General features: G+C 36.7%; 1 protein-coding gene across 1 annotated transcript; it reads left to right on the plus strand.

Moving 5' to 3' along the window:
- The first annotated feature begins 18,589 nt into the window (after positions 1-18,589).
- On the plus strand, positions 18,590-20,361 carry LOC119512296 (E3 ubiquitin-protein ligase RING2). The gene has a single exon (XM_037806879.1). It carries the CDS (start codon positions 18,732-18,734, stop codon positions 19,740-19,742), a length of 1,011 nt encoding a protein of 336 aa, XP_037662807.1. The 5' UTR covers positions 18,590-18,731; the 3' UTR covers positions 19,743-20,361.
- Positions 20,362-20,706: the final 345 nt, after the last annotated feature.

Genomic DNA, 20,706 nt, shown 5'->3' on the forward strand with positions numbered 1-20,706 from the left:
AGTCTACTAATGATGTCTTACCCCAATGAAAGTCAGTTCTCTAGAGGTGAAATGGTACCAAATGAGTTTGACCTTAATGATGTTTTTAAGCTCATTGGAATCCTAGTGGCATGAATAATGAATTATTAATATTCACTTGTTTCCATTGGAAACGTTTCAAGATTTTTGGTGACAAGTAACTTGTGCTTGTCATTTGCAACTAGGTTTCCAATTTCAAATAATTCTCTCCTTCGCCTGGCTTTGAGATATGACACATACTTGTACATAGATGAAAAGAGGGATGGAACTTTAGGACACTGATTTTCATAAAGATTGTGGGTCACTCTCATTGTTGATGTTGTTTCATTTACACTTTCAGCTCTAGCCTTTCAACTTTAGAACCATTATTCGATTCCTGAGAGAACACAGTGGTTAGCCCTTTGATGTCAGTCTCACAGTTTCAGAACGTACACACCTCAAAATTTCCCTTAACCTCTCATTTGACAACTTGTCTAAACTCTTTAAAAATCTTTGTTGAGTAGCAGCATGTACATTTTTTTGAGATTGATAATCCTGATGTCCCATTAATCAGTAAGTTTACTTTTTCTTGAGCTACTTTCTAAATCTAACATCCTAGATTTAATAAGACAGTTCATATTCTGAATTTGCAAAATGTAGACTTAAAAACTCAAACCCAAGGACTGAAGCATAAACTTTGTTATTTTATGCCCCTTATTTATTTGCTTGCATTGCTCTTATAAGACCACAGGGCCTAAGCTAACAAGTTGGTCTAGGCAGTGATATTTCCTGAGACCAGTTGATTACTTCAATTTGTGCAAATAAAGTTCAACGTCTGTTTACCTGTGCATTCCAGTTAGCATAAAATGCACATGGTATAGAATGTTCTGGAGAACTGATATGGAGATAGGGTCCCAGACCTGACTGTGTCAGTAATGAACTGTTATTTGTGGGCAAGTCACTTTGTTTCAGCTTCTTTCTGTCTCAGTGCTCTTTTCTGCAAACCAGAACTGCTTGTTAGCAATAGATGAGAAGGTCCATCACAACTACAGCATTTCAAAACACTTAAAATAATTTCATAATATTCATTCGGCATGACCTCATTTGCTTTTAGAATCAGCTTTTAAGAAAAATCTTGAAAGTGATTCTATTCCATTGTAACTAATCTGTGCTTTTTTGTACCTATTTTATCACATCTTTGCAGTGAGACTGATAATCAAGAAACGCTGATATAAGGGAAACAATACTCCTCCATGCTAGTAGTTCATAGTGGCCTCTCCATAATGTTAACCTAGAACAGTGATGAGTCATTTTCAAACAAATTTTGCCTCTGTTTGGAGTCTATTTAATTGGCTGTGCACTTCAAGATACTTGGTTTAGCAGTTACCATGACAGGTGGATTTGGATTAATTGTCACATGTCATAGGATTTGCATTGGAAATAGCTGCAGAATTTCTTGAAATATCCTTGCACATCTAGGGCCAGTGCAGAGAAGAAGCTATCATTCAGGCACCTTACAATTAGTGCTTGACACCCTGGAATAGACAATAGAGAAGCACTGTCACTCAACTCAGGACTACCTTTCCTCTGTGGGGTGACCTTTTCCTTTAAGACAAGTGTTTCGATAGTTCCTGGCATTTTGGAACAAAAAATTTTAAAATAAATAAATAAATAAAATCTAAAAAGGTCAAAAGTTTTCTAAAATCATGTTGTGTGAAATGTTTAGATCTTTCTAAGTGACAGCCAAAAGAACTGGGGATACTGCTAAATGTAAGCATTTCCTTTTCTTTGCATTAATGCAACTTTAAGATGTTTCCTAGTTTAAAATACAAGTCATGAATGCACAGAGATATGGTTCCCATAGCAGCACCCACCTCCTCTGTAAGTTGAGTAACCTACCAGCTATAAATAAGCTCAGGTTTCCGAAGGATTGTTAAAGGAGCATTGGTATTGCTACAAAAATCTCAGCCTTAAGCATCACCTATTTGGGGCAAGGGATAATTTTAGTTCAATTAAACGAAGGGAGAATTTTTTATCCGTGTGTTTGTCACTCAATATTTACCAATGTCTAGTTCTGCGTGAAGAAATACTTTTCTCCCAAATTTGGAGTGGGGAATTCTTCTTTATAAAGCTGATAAAATTTCTATCTTCAGTGCAGAAGGTCTAAAGATGGATTGATTTATTTATCAACCAGTCCTATAAAGTAAATAATATATTTGGTTGCTATTCTCTTCTCATCTGGGCAGCCAATTCATTCAGTAAAATCAAATGGGTCCTCTAGCAGACATAACATTCATTTCTTCATTCATTTCTTCATTTCATTCATATATTCATTTTTATGTAATTGACAGTGCCTGTTCAGTTTTTGAATTATTAAAGTGAATCGGTCATAATATGGAGATTAGAGAGGTTAAAAGTCATGTAAGGTAAAATAATAATGGAAGTCATGAAATATAATGCAATGTAATAAATGAAATTGTTGGGATTATGGTCACTGGGTGAAAAGTACTAGCTCAGCCAGAAAGGGCGATGAAAGTTTCATAAAGGAAATTTTAAGATTACCTTGATAAATGAACTGGCTTTCTTCAAATAAGGCAAAATATCCGCTACCCCCCCCCCCCAAATGGCATTTTAGACATACAACAGAGCAGTTGCAAAGACTCAGAGTCAAGAGAGAGCAATTAGTGTTTGGGAATGAGAAAGTGTTGCCATGGAAATGCTATTAACAATAATTGGGACAATGTTGGGAAATGGGGTTGTCCAAGTAGACTCTCGCATCATAAATGCCTTAAATATAAGCTTCATATTCCCATCAACTCGGGAATCTGTTTCTGATGAAGCCACAAGGGAAGAGCGTTAAGAAAGTTCATTTAGTTGCTTTCCATAGAGTCGTCTTTCCAGATAAGGCATAGTCATCATATATTTCTAATTTGAAACCAATACTATTTTCTTATCATAATTCATTTAAACATTTATTGTGTTTTAGTTTCTATCACTCTTAGGGGGGAAAAAATCTGTATTTTTTCCTCCATGCCCACTCCTTTGTGAAACAGAATTTGCTTTATTTCCATGAAGAGTGTCGTTCAAAACTTTTTATGGTTGATCTCTTGGTTCCCATTTTCTGAGATCATGGCTCTTCTTTATTTCAAGAGCTGAATGGAAAAATGTGATATTCTGCTATTAAATATGGTTTAATTATTATAGAATACTGCTCAAATTTGTTTTATATATCTGTCTCTGCCATCATCTTTTGAATCCAAGGTAGCTAGCAATATGTTTCATAGGTAGTAGGAATTTAGGAAATGGATGCCTAAAGGATGAATTGAGAAAGGAAAAGATGAATGTCCCTAAGTGAAAAGTAAGAAGAGAAGAGGTTGTGCACTGTAGAAATTGAAGGCAGCCTCTGCTTACCCCCATAAACTTTTGGCAAAGCACAATACATGCCCTCCCTGTGCACAGGAAAATCCATTCCTTCCCAGGTCACCTCAGCCAGAGCATTATGGGAATCGGGAAAGCGCCTGAATGAGTTGTCATCCCAGGGAAGCATACATTGTCAGCAATAAGATGATTTTGGGGGCCAGTAGTGAAGAAACCAAGACTTAGAGACATTATCCAACATGTATGAAGGCTGAGTTGGCACTAGGAACTAAATTGTTTGAATTGCAGGCCACGGAGGAGAAAGAGAAAATGAATTGGGCCAGGGGGTCAGTGGAATAAAAATTTAAATGTGGTAACAGGTCAAAGTGTTGACCTGGAATGGAGAAAGAGTGTAGCGAATGACTATTGGTCTATTTATCATCAAGGCCTTTTTTTTTTTTTTCTGTGAAAGTGATTGATCTATAGTGTAAAAAGAGAGTGAAGGTGAAAAGAGATCTTCAAAGGAGAGAATTAAAATGAAAGAAGAGTCCATTAAACATCAGGAAATTAAAAAAAAAAAATGAGAAAAGGAAATGTCCCTACTGTAAGTAGGATAGATCTGTAAGAGGCAATGGTTCAGAATATAAAATGTTTCATTCAGGTTCCTGTGCATCACTACACTAAGGGTTTTGTGTGTGTGCATTTTTTTAGGTAATGTTATATTTCTTGATCTCTTCTTAATTAAAATAAATGGAATGCAGATAAAATAATCAAAGAGAGGTGAGGAGAAAGAAAGAGTTTTTTTATTATTATTATTCTGATTCTTGAGTCCATTTCTAGGGCTAATTTAATTCTCTCTTCATCAGAACTTTAAGTAATATAGCTTTATTAGACATTCCCTATATACATCCATTCATGTATTTTTAAACAATCAGGGGGGCAATTTCCAAGCTTTTTCAGATAAGTTTAGAAAGATTAAAAATAAATAATTCTCTATAACTCTCTATGGGAGTAATTTTGGGTAGTAGAGCAACAGTTTCTCAGAATTACCTGCTGAGTTTTTTTATTTTTAATTTATGTATCATCTCTCTTATTTCAAATTCTGAGCATCTCCTTCCTGTCAATCCCTTCCCCTGTCAAGTGCACTCACTGCCATGTTGATCTCCTATTATCTATTGAAGTAGGTCAGGCCTTGGGGTGTGTTGGGGAAGAAAATAATATCTGAAACCTACTGAACTATACGGTTAATAGTAGAAGCATTTTTGTCCTGAATTTAATTAGAACAAGACCGAAGAAAATTTTTCAAAATGGAAACAAAACTTAAAAATAATTGATTTTATTTCTTTTTGCCTGAATTGAATATTTTCCTCAACAATTTATTTGTAAGACTAGCTTAAATAGCTGTGGAAAGGGATGAAGTGAAAATAGATTTTTATTAGATAATTAAGATTTTGGCTGAAACAGCTCATTCCTCCCATGTTAAAACAGAGGGGCCATCTGAATAATGCAAATAAGTGGAATAGAAATAAGGGGTGATAAGGAATGGAGAGAAATAGATCCAATGTCAAATACAAGCTGAGTGAAATGGGAACAATGGGTCCTAAATTCCAGTTGCTTTGTTACATCAGAACTTGGGTGTAGCGTTACTAAAGAGAAGCCAGAAATACAGATTTTAAAGTAATATCTTTCAATTTTAAAATATTGGCAATTAGACAATAGCTTTAAAACAACCAAGCTGTCAGAGTATACCTTTAGGACAAATAGGGCCTGGGGCATACCAGTTTATAACCTCAGTGTTAAGAAAATAAGTGTTTCCTTTACTTTTCTCATCTTTGCTCCTGTATTTGCTTGCCTAATGGGAGTTATTATGTGATAATTCTGTATGGACCTCTTAATGACACTATTCAGAGCTGGCTGAAAGAGAAAAAGATATTTGTTCTATTCTAAAGCAGTGGATCCTGATTTTCAGATTTCTTTTTTCCAAGCAACAATTTCAAAACAAATTTTGGGGACTTGACATAGGAATGTCAAGAACATTAAAACAAACCCAAAACTAATCAAAATTTCATATACAATTGCTATAATTAAATAAAAGGATTTACACCTGTTATTAAAGAAAGAGCAGTCCGTTGAAGTTTTTAAAAGGAATTATTAACAACAGCAGCAATATAAATTTCTTCCAACCATGTCCATATTTTGTTCTCATCTCTTGCTACCATGTGGTGACAATTTGGACACCACTGCCTTTTGGAAACCCCTGCTTGAAAATTTCCAAGGATCTCACTCTAGACTCGTGGTTCTCAATCTGGGGGCAATTTTGCCTGTCCTCTTGCTAAGAGGTATTTAGCCATATCTGGAGATATTTTGGTAGTCACATTGCCTGGGGGAGTGGTGGATTACCTGTGACTGACAACCAGTGGGTAGAGAGAAGCCAGAGATGCTGCTAAACACCCAACAGTGTAACAGAACTACACACACACACCTGTCCCATAATAAAGAATTATCCAGATCAAAATGTCAATAGTACCAAAGTCAGAAACTCTGATTTCTCTGAATTAGCCCGCGATGGACAGGGAAGATTAAACTCTGTACATATTGCAGGAATAGTCAGCTTCTGACACTAAATCTCCTACCCCTTGATTCCAGTGATCATGGGGCACTCAACTCAATCCCTTCCCTATTTGTCCCACCATCCTCACACTTCCAGTGAGCTCATGTGAAGCTTATTCTACTATATCTATAAGCAGGTAAAAACCAAGAAGACATTATAATTGTAACTTTAGGAATGAACTGATGCAGGTATTTTTCAACTATAAATATTCTTACAAATTATCTTTTAAAATTATGTATACTGAGTTAATGAATAGACTTGAGCAGTGCAGAATTGTTAAGTGCTTTTATATACTCAGCACTGTGTTAGATACTGGGTGAAAGTTAAAAGAAATTACAGCTTAGTACCTGTCTTCCTGGGGAAAAATTTATACATCAATCAACAGTAAATGACAATTCAAGATACTGTATGGCTAAATACCAGTGAAGAGGACACAATGAGCCAAGTGATTGGATGTGTTTTTATGGGTGAAGAAGGAACTGAAATAAACCTTCAAGGATAGAATTTGTATGGATGAAAGAGACGGATACGCAACTGAACATACATTTACAAATCTGTACCTTATGCTTTTCCGCATATAGTCTCCATCTCATCATTATCTCCTACAACTGGCTTTTATTCTATATACTAGGAATTGGGGAAATAAGTAACTAAGATCAGAAAAACTAGCTTCTAATAAATTTTAGGGCTGATTGAGTGGTAAGTTCTAGAAACTAAAATCAATGTTATTAACACTGGTGGCACATCAAATGGGCCTCCCCAGTAGGCTCTAATTCACTCTTCTAGACCCTCGTTTTGCCCCATTCTTGCTAATAAACTCAGTGTCCCCCCCAGTCCACTCATATGAGAGTAACCTATTTTATGCTTCTTGCTTGCTTTGCAGCACTGTTGCTTTGTGCATGCTTTCTTACCACATAATACCATAGTAGGAGAGTAACTGTCTACATATGCAAGCTGAAATGGGAAATTTTATACTGTATATTTGTTACATCAATAAAAAGTTAAAAATAACAATAAATAAATTAAATTATTCAAAAGAAAAGGTCTATTCATTAAATAGAGGTGAGCAGAAAATTCACCCTCCCTCTATACTCCAAATATATGGCTCATTTATGCCCGGTTTCTATTTTTACCTTTGATTATGACTTATTTTCCCTCTCTTTCTCTTTTTCTCTCCATCTCCCTCTCTCTCCCTCTCCCTCCCTCTCTTCTTCTGCCCCCTGCCACTTTCTCTTTTAGTTTTGAAATTCACGTGCTTCCTCATGAAATTCCCCAGCTCTGGGCCATTTCTTTTTCTCATTCATAAAGCAATGGGTGAAAAATAAATTTCAAACAATTCTTTCTTCCACGTGATTCCTGAGAATATTGTTAGGGAAGGTAGGTATCTGTGAGACACATGCCAGGTTATACTCAACCTGTCAGTTTGTGCTAAACTGTCGGAGATTTCACAGAATCATTTTCAGTCTAGTCTACATCAAAGTCCCCATCTTCTATTCAAAACAAAACAAAAAAAAGGGTGAAGAGAAGAAGCCATTGCTAGTGGCTTTTCCTGATCCTGGCAGCACTCCTGTGAGCTCGTATATTTTGAAACGTGATACAGAGGCCTACAGAACCCAATGAAAGTTCCACACTAGATAGCAAAGGCCTTTCACACTCAAAATAAAAAAAATGAGCCAATATAAATAAAATAAAAGGCACATACAATTTATTTCAGTGGACTTATGTCTCCTCACTCTTTGGCATGAAGTTTAGAAAATCAGTCACCAGACTTGCCAGTTTTTTAAAAAGTCCTGAATATTTTCCTATTGATTGATAGTGCCCCTCTATTTTCTTTCTTAAGGGGGAAATACGTGCGTGTGTATTTTTGAAATTAAAAGCCTCTGAGCGAGCCTTTTTAAAACAAATCACAGAAAAGTCTAAATTTATTTAAAAAATAATGTGTGAGTTGCAAAGGAAATGATTTTGCCGAAGACTCAGATAATTGAAGAGTGTTCCAAAGGAGTGTATTTTAAAAACCCCACTCGCATTCACGTGATTTTCTCTGATAATAATTAGCAAGCTGAATTGGTCTTCTAGGACTTGAAGGATAGCCCTACGAGTATCCGAAGACATTCTCCTAACTATGAGCTGTGTACAAGCATGTACGTTTCGAATGTAATATAAACATCGTGGGCTGCTTGCATCCATGGAGGCTGTGGAGGGCTGAGAGAAGAGGGAGCACTGATTTATTGCAATATAGTTTATTGCTAAATAGTACATCAGGGGTGTATGTGATCCAGCTCTGGATATACGGAGCTAATCTAAGGCAAACTCCTGAGAATTGCACTCTAGCAGTGTGCGGAGACAGAATTTTTGATGCCACCTTGTTTTCTATACTTCCTGCATCCACAAATAGTTGCATTTCATGCTAGAGTTGTGCAGGAACAACACAACCCCTCAGTGCCTGCAGTAGCAAGTGACATTAGATGCTTTGCAACTGCATTTGCACATCTTAATAAATCCCACCTGTCCATGATTCCTTTAGCAAACAGGGGGCCTAGCTCTGGGTTACTTTCTGTCCTCTGCAGTTTGCTTATTTTTATTCAACTACCTATGTGGGTTTGGCAAAGCCACTAAATCTCTCGGAACCTTGGATTGCTTAACTATAAAATGAGAAACGTCAAGGAGATGCTTATTTAAGGCCTCAGCACATTCACAATCCTGTGTAACTGCTCTGCAATAAGGGAAATGTGCTAACACTTTTGTTTTAAATGATTTAATTACCATGTAGTCCACAAACTACCTTTGAGACTTAACTGCAAGTCTGCTTGGGATAATTTCCCCAGAATAATGGAGCTGACTCCCTTGAAAAGATACTCTAGCTCAGCGCTGTCCCATAGGGTCTCCTACAATGACTGAAATATTCTATATCTGTGCTCTCCAATAAATTGTGACTACCCACATGCGGCTACTGAGCCCTTGAAATGTGGCTAGTGTGACTGCAGAAATGACTTCCTAATGGTAAGCAATTACATTTAAATTTAAATAGCCCCATGTGGTCAGTGGCTACTGTATTGTACAGCTCAGATTCTAGCTTTTAGCTCTTCAGGTCTTAATGTTTTAAGCAATTATGAAGTGACAGATTGTCTAGTATCTTCTCAACCCGAGTCTGAAAAATAAAACCAAGGAACACTCAGAGTCTTGGTTCTTCCATTTTATTTCATTACTGTAGTTTAGTATCTTCATGTGCCATGTTCTGTGGCAATGGCTTGATGTAACATGTCGTTTAAGACATGGTCCATGGTGAACTCTAAGTTAAACCACGGACTACAGGTAAGAGAACAATTATAAAACTCTGCTTTCATCAGTTGTAACAAAAGTTCCACACCAATGCAAGGGGTTAATATTAAGGTGGTATAAGAGAATCCTGTATTTTATGCCTGATTGTTCTGTGAACCCATAACTTCTCTAATAAAAAATAATAGTAATTAAAAAAATAAATTAAGAAAAAAAAAAAAGAGACATAACTCATGGACTTGAGGTAGGACACTGCCTACTAAGGAAGACAGGTGTATATTAGACTCCATGATAACAATATGTGGCTTAATACAGGTAAGCACAGGTGCTACAAGAACCCAGAGAGAGTTAATTACATCTGGCTAGAAGGAAATGCTTCCCCGAAGAGTTGAATTGTTTGAAAAACTAAAAGAAGTTATGGGACATTATTCCTTGAAAAACTTCCAGCAATGAACACTTAGAATTACTGGATAAAACTAAACAATACAGTTTTAATAGAATAACTAAACTTACAAGGAAAGAAAGAAAAGAAAGAACTTCCCAGCTGCCTAAAAAGGAGAGGGAACTTAGTGGAAAGGGGAAGTTTAGAGTCATGTATGTCACAAAAAGAAAAGTTGGCGGTTAAAACATGGGAACATATAACACAGTGAATGTTGTGGTAGACAATGCCTGTGATTAACTGTATAAATATATAAAGGTACTTTCCTGAACAAGATCTAATGTATGACACTATTAGAAGGAGTTGATATTAGAGGGGCTTAAGGGAAAAATGAGCCTATTGCAAACTATGGACTGTAGCTAACAGTAATATTTTAATACTCTTTCATCAATGGTAACAAATGTACTGTAGCAATACTATGGGACAATAATAGGGAGGATAACGGGTACAGGAGGATTTGGGTTTTCTTGTTTATTTTTATTTCTTTTCTGAAGTAATGAAAATGTGCTAAAATTGACCATGGGGTTATATGTGCAAATATGTGTTGATATGTGAGCCAGTGATTGTACAATTCAGATGGTTTGTATGGTGTGTGAATATATCTCAATACAACTGCATTTAAAAAAAAAAGGAGAGGGAACTGAAAACTAGATTGTTAAGTATGTGTAATGACACTCTGGCTACCCCAGGAATATCTTGTCCTGGAGGATATTGCTCTATTTTGAGTAAATAGTTGGGGTTTGCAATCACCTAGGATACTAGATAAGGGCATGTACATGGAAATAGAAACTTCTCAAAAGCCATGTATCCTGTAGGAAGGGGCTACTTCTACAGTTAAAGTTTGGGCTAGCACTGGAGAAGAGAGACAACCAAGCAGTGTCTCTAAGTCAGCAGATCACAAACTTGGTTGAACATTAGAATACCTTGCACATTAGAAATCTCTAGAGAACTTACAAACCAACCAACAACACTCTGTCAAACACACAGACATACATACACACACACATGACAAAGGAACAGAAAACACAGATGTGGAGATTGTGTCTAACACAATAATTAAATTGGAAGCACTGCAAGCATCAAGTTTTATAAAATGCTCCACAGGCAATTCAAAACAGCAGCCAAGTTTGAGAATTACTGTTGGAGGTAGAGATCTTACCAGGCCTAAATGCCCCTCACTATAGAACTTTAAATTTATTTCAATGCCTTGAGCAGAAAACTGCAAGCTGAAATATTTTTCCCAAGTTGGTGGTATGCTTGGGGCTTCTGATACAAGCACTGTGGAGTGATGTTCTTACAACCTGAGGCACAAAGAACACCCATTCATAGAAGGAACTTTCAAAAGGTGATATACAAAAAAAAATCTGAAAAAAAAAATCTGGCATGAGCAAGAGTCAACAATAAAGGGTGAGTTAGATGTCCAAGACTACAAAACAATTAGATGACAGTCTAAAGACAATATAAATTATTGTTGTACAAATAAAAGCATAAAAAGTAAGGAGAGATGTGGAATTTAGTTAGTCCTCTGAAACAACTAGCATATAGCCAGGAAACACTAGTAAACAGTCTGGAACAACTGTTGGTGGACATCCATGACAGACAAACATTGTACACTGGTATGGAATAGTGAAACAGCTGAGACTGCAGCATAAAAACTATAAGTAAAGCTCCTCAAACTGCAGAGCTGGCACCCCTCCCCCCACCCTGGCACAGTAGGTGGAGCTGAAACATTCCCTGTAGAAGAAAGAAGCAGGCTACCTGGAGTGAGGGAAAGTAACTCAACTAAGCTCCAACCACAGTTTTAATTAACAAATTTGGACTACTGAGTACTAGCTGTGAGCAGAGATTTACCCAGAGCAAACAGGAAAGGAACCCAGAGGTTCCTCCCAACAGAGAGGAGGTGGAGCTGATGGAAAAAATAATACATACATAAATAAATAAAAACAGAGGCTTTTGGAATCAGCTGATCTCAGAATACAGGAAAAGGGCTGTGTCCTAGGAAAAGGGACACATAGAACTGAGCACAAACTCTGGTTCTTGACTGGAAAGTGGGTGGCTGGCGACTGGTTCTGAAAGGGGGATTTCTTTCTTTTCTCCCCCTTCTTTTTTTTTCTTTCAGTCTAAGTAGCTCATTATAAAAAGCCTCAGGCATTTTCAACTGTCAATGTTGACCCAGGCAAGGATAGAGTTAAGATAATCAGAGAGTCAAAGGAAGAAATCAAGTGTAGGAGATACAGCCCTAAAGGGCTTATCTTCCCTAAGAAAAGGGGGAAGCAGGGCCCAGTTCAAGTGGCTTCCCTCTTTCAGAGAACTCAGACCTTAGGGTCTGGGGAAAAAATAAAACTGAAGCAGCTTAAGCTTGGCTTCTGACAATTTCAGCCCCTGGTAGGGACAGGGTCTACTGAGAATGAAAGACTATGCATCTCTTTACACTGGTGACTAGCTGCACTGGCTGACAAGCACAACCTGCTGGGCAGGATAGTAAAAGCACAATGTCTAGAGGCTTCACAGGAAAGTCTGAAAACTTTCTGGGTTTCATCATCAGGGAGATCTGATACTGATTACACCCTCTTCCTGAGTCCTGGGCCTGTCTGGCTGGGAAAATCTGATTGGGGTAATCAAGAAAACCAGATGCCTAGACAATGAAAAATTATGAATCACACTAGAAAAAATGAAGATATGGCCCTGACAAAGGAAGAAACATATGCTTCAAATGAGATACAGGAGTTGAAACACTAATTAAAAATTGTCAAACAAATATGGTAACTCAATTCAAAAATTAGATCAATGAGTTGAAGGAAGATATGGCAAAAGAGATGAAGGCTACAAAGAAGACATTGGGTAAACATAAGGAATAACTTGAAAGTTTGAAAAAAACAATTAGCAGAATGTATGGGAATGAAAGGCACAGTAGAAGAGATGAAAAACACAATGGAGACTTACAACAGCAGATTTGAAGAGGCAGAAGAAAGGATTCAGGAACTAGAGGACAGATCATCTGAAATCCTACAAAAAAAAGAACAGATAGAAAAAAGAATGGAAATATATGAACAGCATCCCAGGGAATTGAATGACAACGTGAAGCACACAAATATAAATGTCATGGGTGTCCCAGACGGAGAAGAGAAGGGAAAAGGGGAAAAGAGAATAATGGAGGAAATAATCACTGAAAATTTCCTATCTCTTATGAAATAAATAAAATTGGAGAGCCAAGAAGCACAGCAGAACCCAAACAGAATAGATCTGAATATTACTCCAAAATGCTCCAAGATACATAATATTCTAAGATACATAATAATCAGATTACCAAAAGTCAAAGACAAAGAGAGAGTTCTGAAATCAGCAAGAGAAAAGTAACACATCACATACAAAGGAAGCTCAATAAGACTATGTGTGGATTTCCCAGTAGAAACCATGGCAGTGAGAAGGCAGTGGCCTGATATCTTTAAGATGTTGAAAGAGAAAAACTGCCAACCAATAATTCTATATCCAGCAAAGCTGTCCTTCAAAAATGAGGGAGAATCCAAAATATTTTCAGACAAACAGACACTGAGATAGGTTGTGAACAAGAGACCTGCCCTATAAGAAATACTAAAAGAAGCACTAGAGCAGATAGGAAAATATGGGAGAAAGAAGTTTGGAGGAGAGAGTATAAATGAAGAACATTAGTAAGAGGAGAGAGAGATAAAGAGAGAGAGGGAGAGGGAAATAAGAATTGACATATAAAACCCAAAAGACAAAATGGTAAAGACAGTAGACACTGCATTGAGTGAAATTAGATAGAAACAAAAGAACAGATACTCCATGAATCCACTAATATGAATTAACTTTGTTGAGTGAAATTTGAGAGTTCAAGTTGGTAACACGGGTTGTCAGGAGATAAAAAGAAGTTAGATAAATGGGCATTTGATGCTAAAGGAGTACATAAGGTTCAACAGGATTCATTGTATAGATCCAGAAATGGATTGCATAATACTGTGTGATTGTAGCACAATATTGTAAGTACTCTGAACCAAGATGAGTGTGAGTATGGTTGAAAGTAGAAGGTTAGGGGCATGTATGACACCAGAAGGAAAGATAGAAGATAAAGATTTGGATTATATAACTAAGCAAAACCTAGAGTGGTCAATGAGGGTAATTAAATGTACAAATATAAGAATGTTTTTAAAAGAGGAAAAAAATGTCAACATTGCAAGGTTTTGAAATTTGTATGGTATAGGGGAAAAAAATCAATCGATGCAAACTAAAGTCTATAGTTAATGGTAGCATTGCAATTTGTTTCCATTAATTGTAACAAAGGCAATATACCAAAGCTAAATGTCTATCTAAGAGGGGGACATAAGGCAGTGATATGGGATTCTTGATGGTGTTGTTGCATTTTATTTTATTTTTATTTTTGTTCTGTCTTTTATATTGTTATTCTTCATTTTTTTCTCATTTCCCTCTTTCTTTGTGGAAGAAATGGAAATGTCCTCATATAGATTGTGGTGGGGAAGCATAGTTATGTGATTATACTGGGAATCATTGATTATTTACATAGAATAGATTCTATGGTGTGTGAATAAAACTTTTAAAAAAGTAAATGGACAGATACAAGTGGTGGAGAAAATGTAGAGAGAGGCATGTACCTATTCTTTGCCGGTAGGGAAATAGAATGGGCAACACATCTGGAGGGCAGTGTAGTGGTTCCAGAGGAAGTTAAGCATGGGGTTGCCATATGGTCCTGCAACCCCATTATTGGGTATATACTTGGAAGAACTGAGAGCAGGGGCATGAATGGACATTGCACATTGGTGTTTATGATGGCAGCATTCATGATTTCCAAAGGGCAGAGGTGACCTAAGGGTACATTAACCAATAAATGTAATGGTGAACTGTGGTGTATACATACAATGGAATATTGAGTGGCAGCAAGAGGAAATGAAGTTGTGAGGTACACAACTAGGTGAATGGACCTTGAGGACAGTATGTTGAGTGAAATAAGCCAGAAACAAAGAGACAAACATCATAATGCTTCACTAATATGGACTAACTATAGTGTGCAAACTCTAAGAAATGAATTTGAGAGCATAGGGTATCAGGGGAAGGCTTATGGTAAATGTTCCAATATTGTAAGCTCTTGCAGCAGTCACATCTATTCATGAGTTGCAATGGTTATTTCTAAATTGTGAGATGATGAGCTGCTTGTGTATAACCTGGTTGGTCCCTCGAACTTTGGGTTTCTGTGTGACACCTGAGACTCAGATCCAGAGTCTGGCAGCTATGAATGTCAGCATTACTCCATACAGCAAATTTTAAAGAAGCTGAAAAGAGATCAGAGTTTAATTAGAGATATGAACAAAATGGACTTGGTTAGGACTAAGGTAAACCAGACTAAAGGGAAAAGAATGATATTGACTGTGTTTTAAAACTTCAACTTCTATGTGACACAAAAGGAAGTGATGTTTATTTGGTGGAAAACCTATATTTTCTGTAGTATGCTATATAATGTAATTTATATGGTCAGTTTACTCAAACAGCACAATTACATGGAACCTTGAATAGGGGGTGAGATCTGTTGGTTTGTACAGGTTAGCGTGAAACCCTGATACATCCTAGAGTAATTTGGGCAGAGAATAAAAAGTATTTGCAAAGCCCCTTTGAGGGACTGGTGAAAAATTAGAAATATTAAACTTCCCCACCTGGGGAATGACTAATATTCTCACAAGCATTGGGGACTACCATTGTAGTAAGCAAATCCCTCAATCTTGGGGTTTGCCCTCATGAAGCTTGTTACTGCAAAGTAGAAGCTAAGCTGAGTTATAATTGTGCCTAAGAGTCACCCCCAGAGAACCTCTTTTGTTGCTCAGATGTGGCCTCTCTCTCTAAGCCAACACTGCAGGTAAACTCACTGCCCTCCCCACTATGTGGGACATGAGTCCCAGGGAAGTAAATCTCTCTGGCACCAAAGGACATGACTCCCAGGGATGAGCCTGGACCTGGCATCAGGGGATTGAGAAAGTCTTCTTGACCAAAAGAGGGAAGAGAAATGAAACAAAATAAAGTTTCAGTGGCTGAGAGATTTCAAATGGAGTTGAGATGTCATTCTGGAGGTTATTTTTATGCATTATATAGATATCCCTTTTTAGTTTTAAGTGTATTGGAATAGCTAGAAGGAAATACCTGAAACTGTTGAACTGCAATCCATTAGCCTTGATTCTTGAGGATGATTGTATAACTGTACAGCTTATATAGGATAATATTGTGATTTTGAAAACCTTGTGGCCCACACTTCCTTTATGTGATGTATGAACAGATGAGCAGAAAAAAGGGGGACAAAACGTAAATGAATAATGGGGGGTGGGGGGGTATGAGATGTTTTGGATATTCTTTTTTACTTTTTATTCTTATTTTATGTTTATTTCTTGGAGTAAAGAAAATGTTCAAAAATTGATTGTGATGATGAATACACAACTATATGATGATACTGTGGACAACTGTTGGTACACTTTGGATGATTTTATGGTATGTGAGTATGTATTAATAAAATTGCATAAAAAGAAGAATGGGGACAAAAATTAAATGAAAAATAGGGTGGGATGGAGGATGGAGTGCTTTAGGTCTTCTTTTTTACTTTTATTTTTATTCTTTTTTTTTTGGAGTAAGGAAAATGCTCAAAAATTGATTGTGGTGATGAATGCATAACTATTATAATGTACTGTGAACAGCTGTACACTGCAGATGATTGTATGGTATGTGACTATATCTCAATAAAACTGAAATTAAAAGGAAAAAAGTAAGGGAAACTCTAAGAATATCTAACCATTACAAGCAGCTTATTTTTCACCAGGCAGTGCCAGAGGCATTTCATGGGCTTCATCTTAGCCGCAGGTTGAAAAGTAAAGATAAAAACATTAACTAGATAAGAATGTGTGTATGAGGGAGATTGGTTTTAGAGAGTGAATATGTTCATATGCAGGCAAAAATAGCCAAGGAGAGAGAAGCGGTGAAATTTTGAATGGACAGAGGATGATAGGGAAATAAATTACTGAAGATAGACATATTGCTTTTTAATAACTAACCCCTACTCCTCTATCTATTGCAGATTGTGGAATTGGCCCCAATTCTTTCCTGCTCCCTGAATCTATAGCCTTTTGCCTTTGAGATCCGTCCTAATGAAGGTGGAGTAAATTTCCCGTCATTTAAATGGTAACTGCATTCAGTATTTCCAATTCGTTCCCCTGCAGTAACTCTTTACTTAAATGTTTTCTCTCATTACCCTTTCAGCATCAGGTCACCCAGTGAAATTCCCATAAATTCTTTTTTGCACAAATTGGTCTTCTTCTCATGAACTTACTGTTTTTCTTTTCCCTGAACATAGTAGCTATCATGATGATACATTTAGGAAATCTGTATTCATCCCTGAGTAAGGGAAACTGAGCTCCACTTGTAAGATCTGCGGATCTAAGTTTCTTGCAGGTATATCCATTACCTAAGAATTTATACAATTGATTTTTTCGCCCCTCTGCATGCCTTTTGGAATAAATATCAAGTTTTCTTGACTTAGGATAAGGAGCCCAGCAAATTAAGTTTCTTTTTGCTAACTGTGATAGAATAAATCTTGACCCTCTTAAGGCTCCTCTTGGATGGAAAAAGGCAATTATCTTTTATACATACTTTGAGAATATTAGATATAGCAAGGGAAAAAAAGCCAGTTACTTGTTCCTTCCTTATAAAAGGGATCTATATCGAAGAAACCAAATGCATAATATTTCAACAACCTTTTCTTCCCCTAGTGTCTTAGGAAGTTTATTTGTTGTCAGTGAATCAAGAAAAATATTCAGTAAGTGCTTTCGATGTGCAAGCCACTGAGAAGAACACAAAGACTCTTACTTAATAACATTTGAACACATATTACATATCAAGTACTGTGTTAGATGACGTCCCAGAACTATTTTCTGTACACATAACATAAGCCACCGTCCCAGCATTCAGGAACTCATTGTATATCAAGTGACTGGCAATCACACAAACAAATTGATCCATAATAGGATTAATGTTATATCAAAGTGCAAACAAAAATGTAAGGGGCATAGAGAAAGGATGGCAAAGCTGGCCTGTCAACAGATTTTCGAGTCTGTAAGGAGAAGAAGAGATTCATTAGCATTAGCCTGGAAAAAGATAAAAGAAACTGCATGAACAATCTCATGAAAGATGAACGGGCATAGGACCACAAAGCTAGGAAGCAGGAAGATTAGGTTTTAAAAGAAGAAGACTCTGCAGTCTGCAAAAAAAAAAAAAAAAAAAATGTCTAAATGCAAAAACCTCTTGCCAACCATTTTGATTTCAGGACCGTTTCTCTGTTTGCAAAGTCCCACAGATTATTTGCATATTGTTGTGTTTACCCTGCATTAAAGAAAATTATAGCATGCTTACTTCACAGTAGCTAGAAAATATATAGAAAAAAAGAAGATAAATATACATATAATCACCCTAAATTGGAATGATTTTAGATAACTATTTTAGACTTTAAAGGGTACACTTTCCTCATATTGTTCAGTGTAAATGTATGTATAAACACAAACGCCAATGAAACATACTCTTCCTTCAGTTTGTTAATGGTTTTTCTCCAAATAACAATATATTTTAAACATATCTCTGCATCTATTTTATTTTAGAGTGCACAATTTTGCATGATACATTTCTCATTCAATCCTTGTTGTCCTGGTTCCTTTAGCTTCAAACCCGGTTCAAGTAATTATTAAGAAATCTTTATTAAGAGGGATTTTTCCAAGGTTTTGAATTTTAAACCTAAAGTCCATGGTTAGATAGACAGTGGTTAGTTTTTGCTTTATGCAGTTAACCACTGAAAAAATTAAAAGTCATAAAATATATATAAAAAATACTAAGAGAATATTGTGCGGCGGCGCCGGCGGCCGCGGCTTGCACCAGAGTCTCGCTCCGGCCGCGGCCAGCGGAGCCCGAGCTGGGGCAGGAACCGAGTCCATCTTAGGAGTTCAGAGTAGGAGCTGGCTGTGGACTGGAGAAGTCAGGGGGCCTTTGTGAAAAGCAATGTCTCAGGCTGTGCAGACAAATGGTACTCAACCGTTAAGCAAAACATGGGAACTCAGTTTATACGAATTACAGCGAACACCTCAGGAGGCGATAACGGATGGCCTGGAAATTGTGGTTTCGCCTCGAAGTCTACACAGTGAATTAATGTGCCCAATTTGTTTGGATATGTTGAAGAACACCATGACTACAAAGGAGTGTTTACATCGTTTTTGTGCAGACTGCATTATCACAGCCCTCAGAAGTGGCAACAAAGAATGTCCCACCTGTCGGAAAAAGCTAGTTTCCAAAAGATCACTGAGGCCAGACCCAAACTTTGATGCACTCATCAGCAAAATTTATCCAAGTCGTGATGAATATGAAGCTCATCAAGAAAGAGTATTAGCCAGGATCAACAAGCACAATAATCAGCAAGCACTCAGTCACAGCATTGAGGAAGGACTGAAGATACAGGCTTTGAACAGACTGCAGCGAGGCAAGAAACAACAGATTGAAAATGGTAGTGGAGCAGAAGATAATGGTGACAGTTCTCACTGTAGTAATGCATCTACGCATAGCAATCAGGAAGCAGGACCTAGTAACAAACGGACCAAAACATCTGATGATTCTGGGCTTGAGCTTGATAATAACAATGCAACAGTGTCAATTGATCCAGTAATGGATGGTGCTAGTGAAATTGAATTAGTATTCAGGCCTCATCCCACACTTATGGAAAAAGATGACAGTGCACAGACAAGATACATAAAGACTTCAGGCAATGCCACTGTTGATCACTTATCCAAATATTTGGCTGTGAGATTAGCTTTAGAAGAACTTCGGAACAAAGGAGAATCAAACCAGATGAACCTTGATACAGCCAGTGAGAAGCAGTATACTATTTACATAGCAACAGCCAATGGCCAGTTCACTGTATTAAATGGCTCTTTTTCTTTGGAATTGGTCAGTGAGAAATATTGGAAAGTGAACAAACCCATGGAACTTTATTATGCACCCACAAAAGAGCACAAATAAGCATTTCCTAAAAACAATTCTGAGAATGAACTTTTTTATAGCCTATTTCTTTAATATTAAAGATGTACTGTCATTACTTTTATGGACAGAATTTTGGATATGTTGTTCAGTTTTCTTTCTGAGCCAGACTCGTTTACACTATTAGAGTCTTTTCCTTTTAATTTAAGATTTTCTTTTTGGAAGTGACTGCAATTATTCTGTACTTTTTCTTTCCTTTAAAAAAAACTGAGTTGTGTATTTTCAGAGTGTGGTTCTATTTAGAACCTCCTTCTGACCCAGGAATTTTTCATAGTTCTTTTTTCTTAAGTGAAAATTAGTTTGCCATCCTTCTCCCTGTGCCCTTAAAAATAAGTTTTTTAGGCCTACAGAATGTTAAATAATATGTATTGTGACTTTTTTTCCTCCAGAGTCTTGTATATTTATAGTTTTCTATATGAACTATAGTATCTAAATGAAGACCAAGGCTCAAATTTACTGTGCTTTAAAACAATTCTCATAGGATTATTAATTTCATGGTATTTTCTTCCATAATATTTCATTTTAAAAAGAGGTTCTTTCTGAACTTATATCCATTGTCATGCAGTGTTACTTTTTCCCATTTTTTCTTGTAATAATTTTGAAATTTCTGGTCCTGGGGAAGAGCATCCAAACATTCATTTACAGATTTCACTGGAGAAAAATTAAATTGGTTTTATGTAGTTTTCATGTGTTTATCTAAAGAGGTCTTTTTGTATTCTGTCACTTCAGTTCCTTAATTATGTGTGTTGATGTTTTTGCCTCTTAAAATACCAGAGATATGGAGATTTGCACTTTAGCCTTGATGAAAAGTACAAGATGTGTTCACAGCTTCCCTATTCATTTCTTATTGGTAGCCACAACAGTTTCAAGAATAACATGGCACATAGAAGTAACAATGGGGAAAAAAGTTTTGCTTTTGTTTGAAAAATGTGTTCAGCATTTTGGG

The sequence above is a fragment of the Choloepus didactylus genome, chromosome 17, assembly GCF_015220235.1.
Source record: "Choloepus didactylus isolate mChoDid1 chromosome 17, mChoDid1.pri, whole genome shotgun sequence".
In the NCBI taxonomy this organism is placed as follows: domain Eukaryota; kingdom Metazoa; phylum Chordata; class Mammalia; order Pilosa; family Megalonychidae; genus Choloepus; species Choloepus didactylus.

Coding starts and splice junctions, on each gene's coding strand:
- LOC119512296 (XM_037806879.1), top strand. CDS start 18,732: ATGTCTCAGGCTGTGCAGACAAATGGTACTCAACCGTTAAGCAAAACA.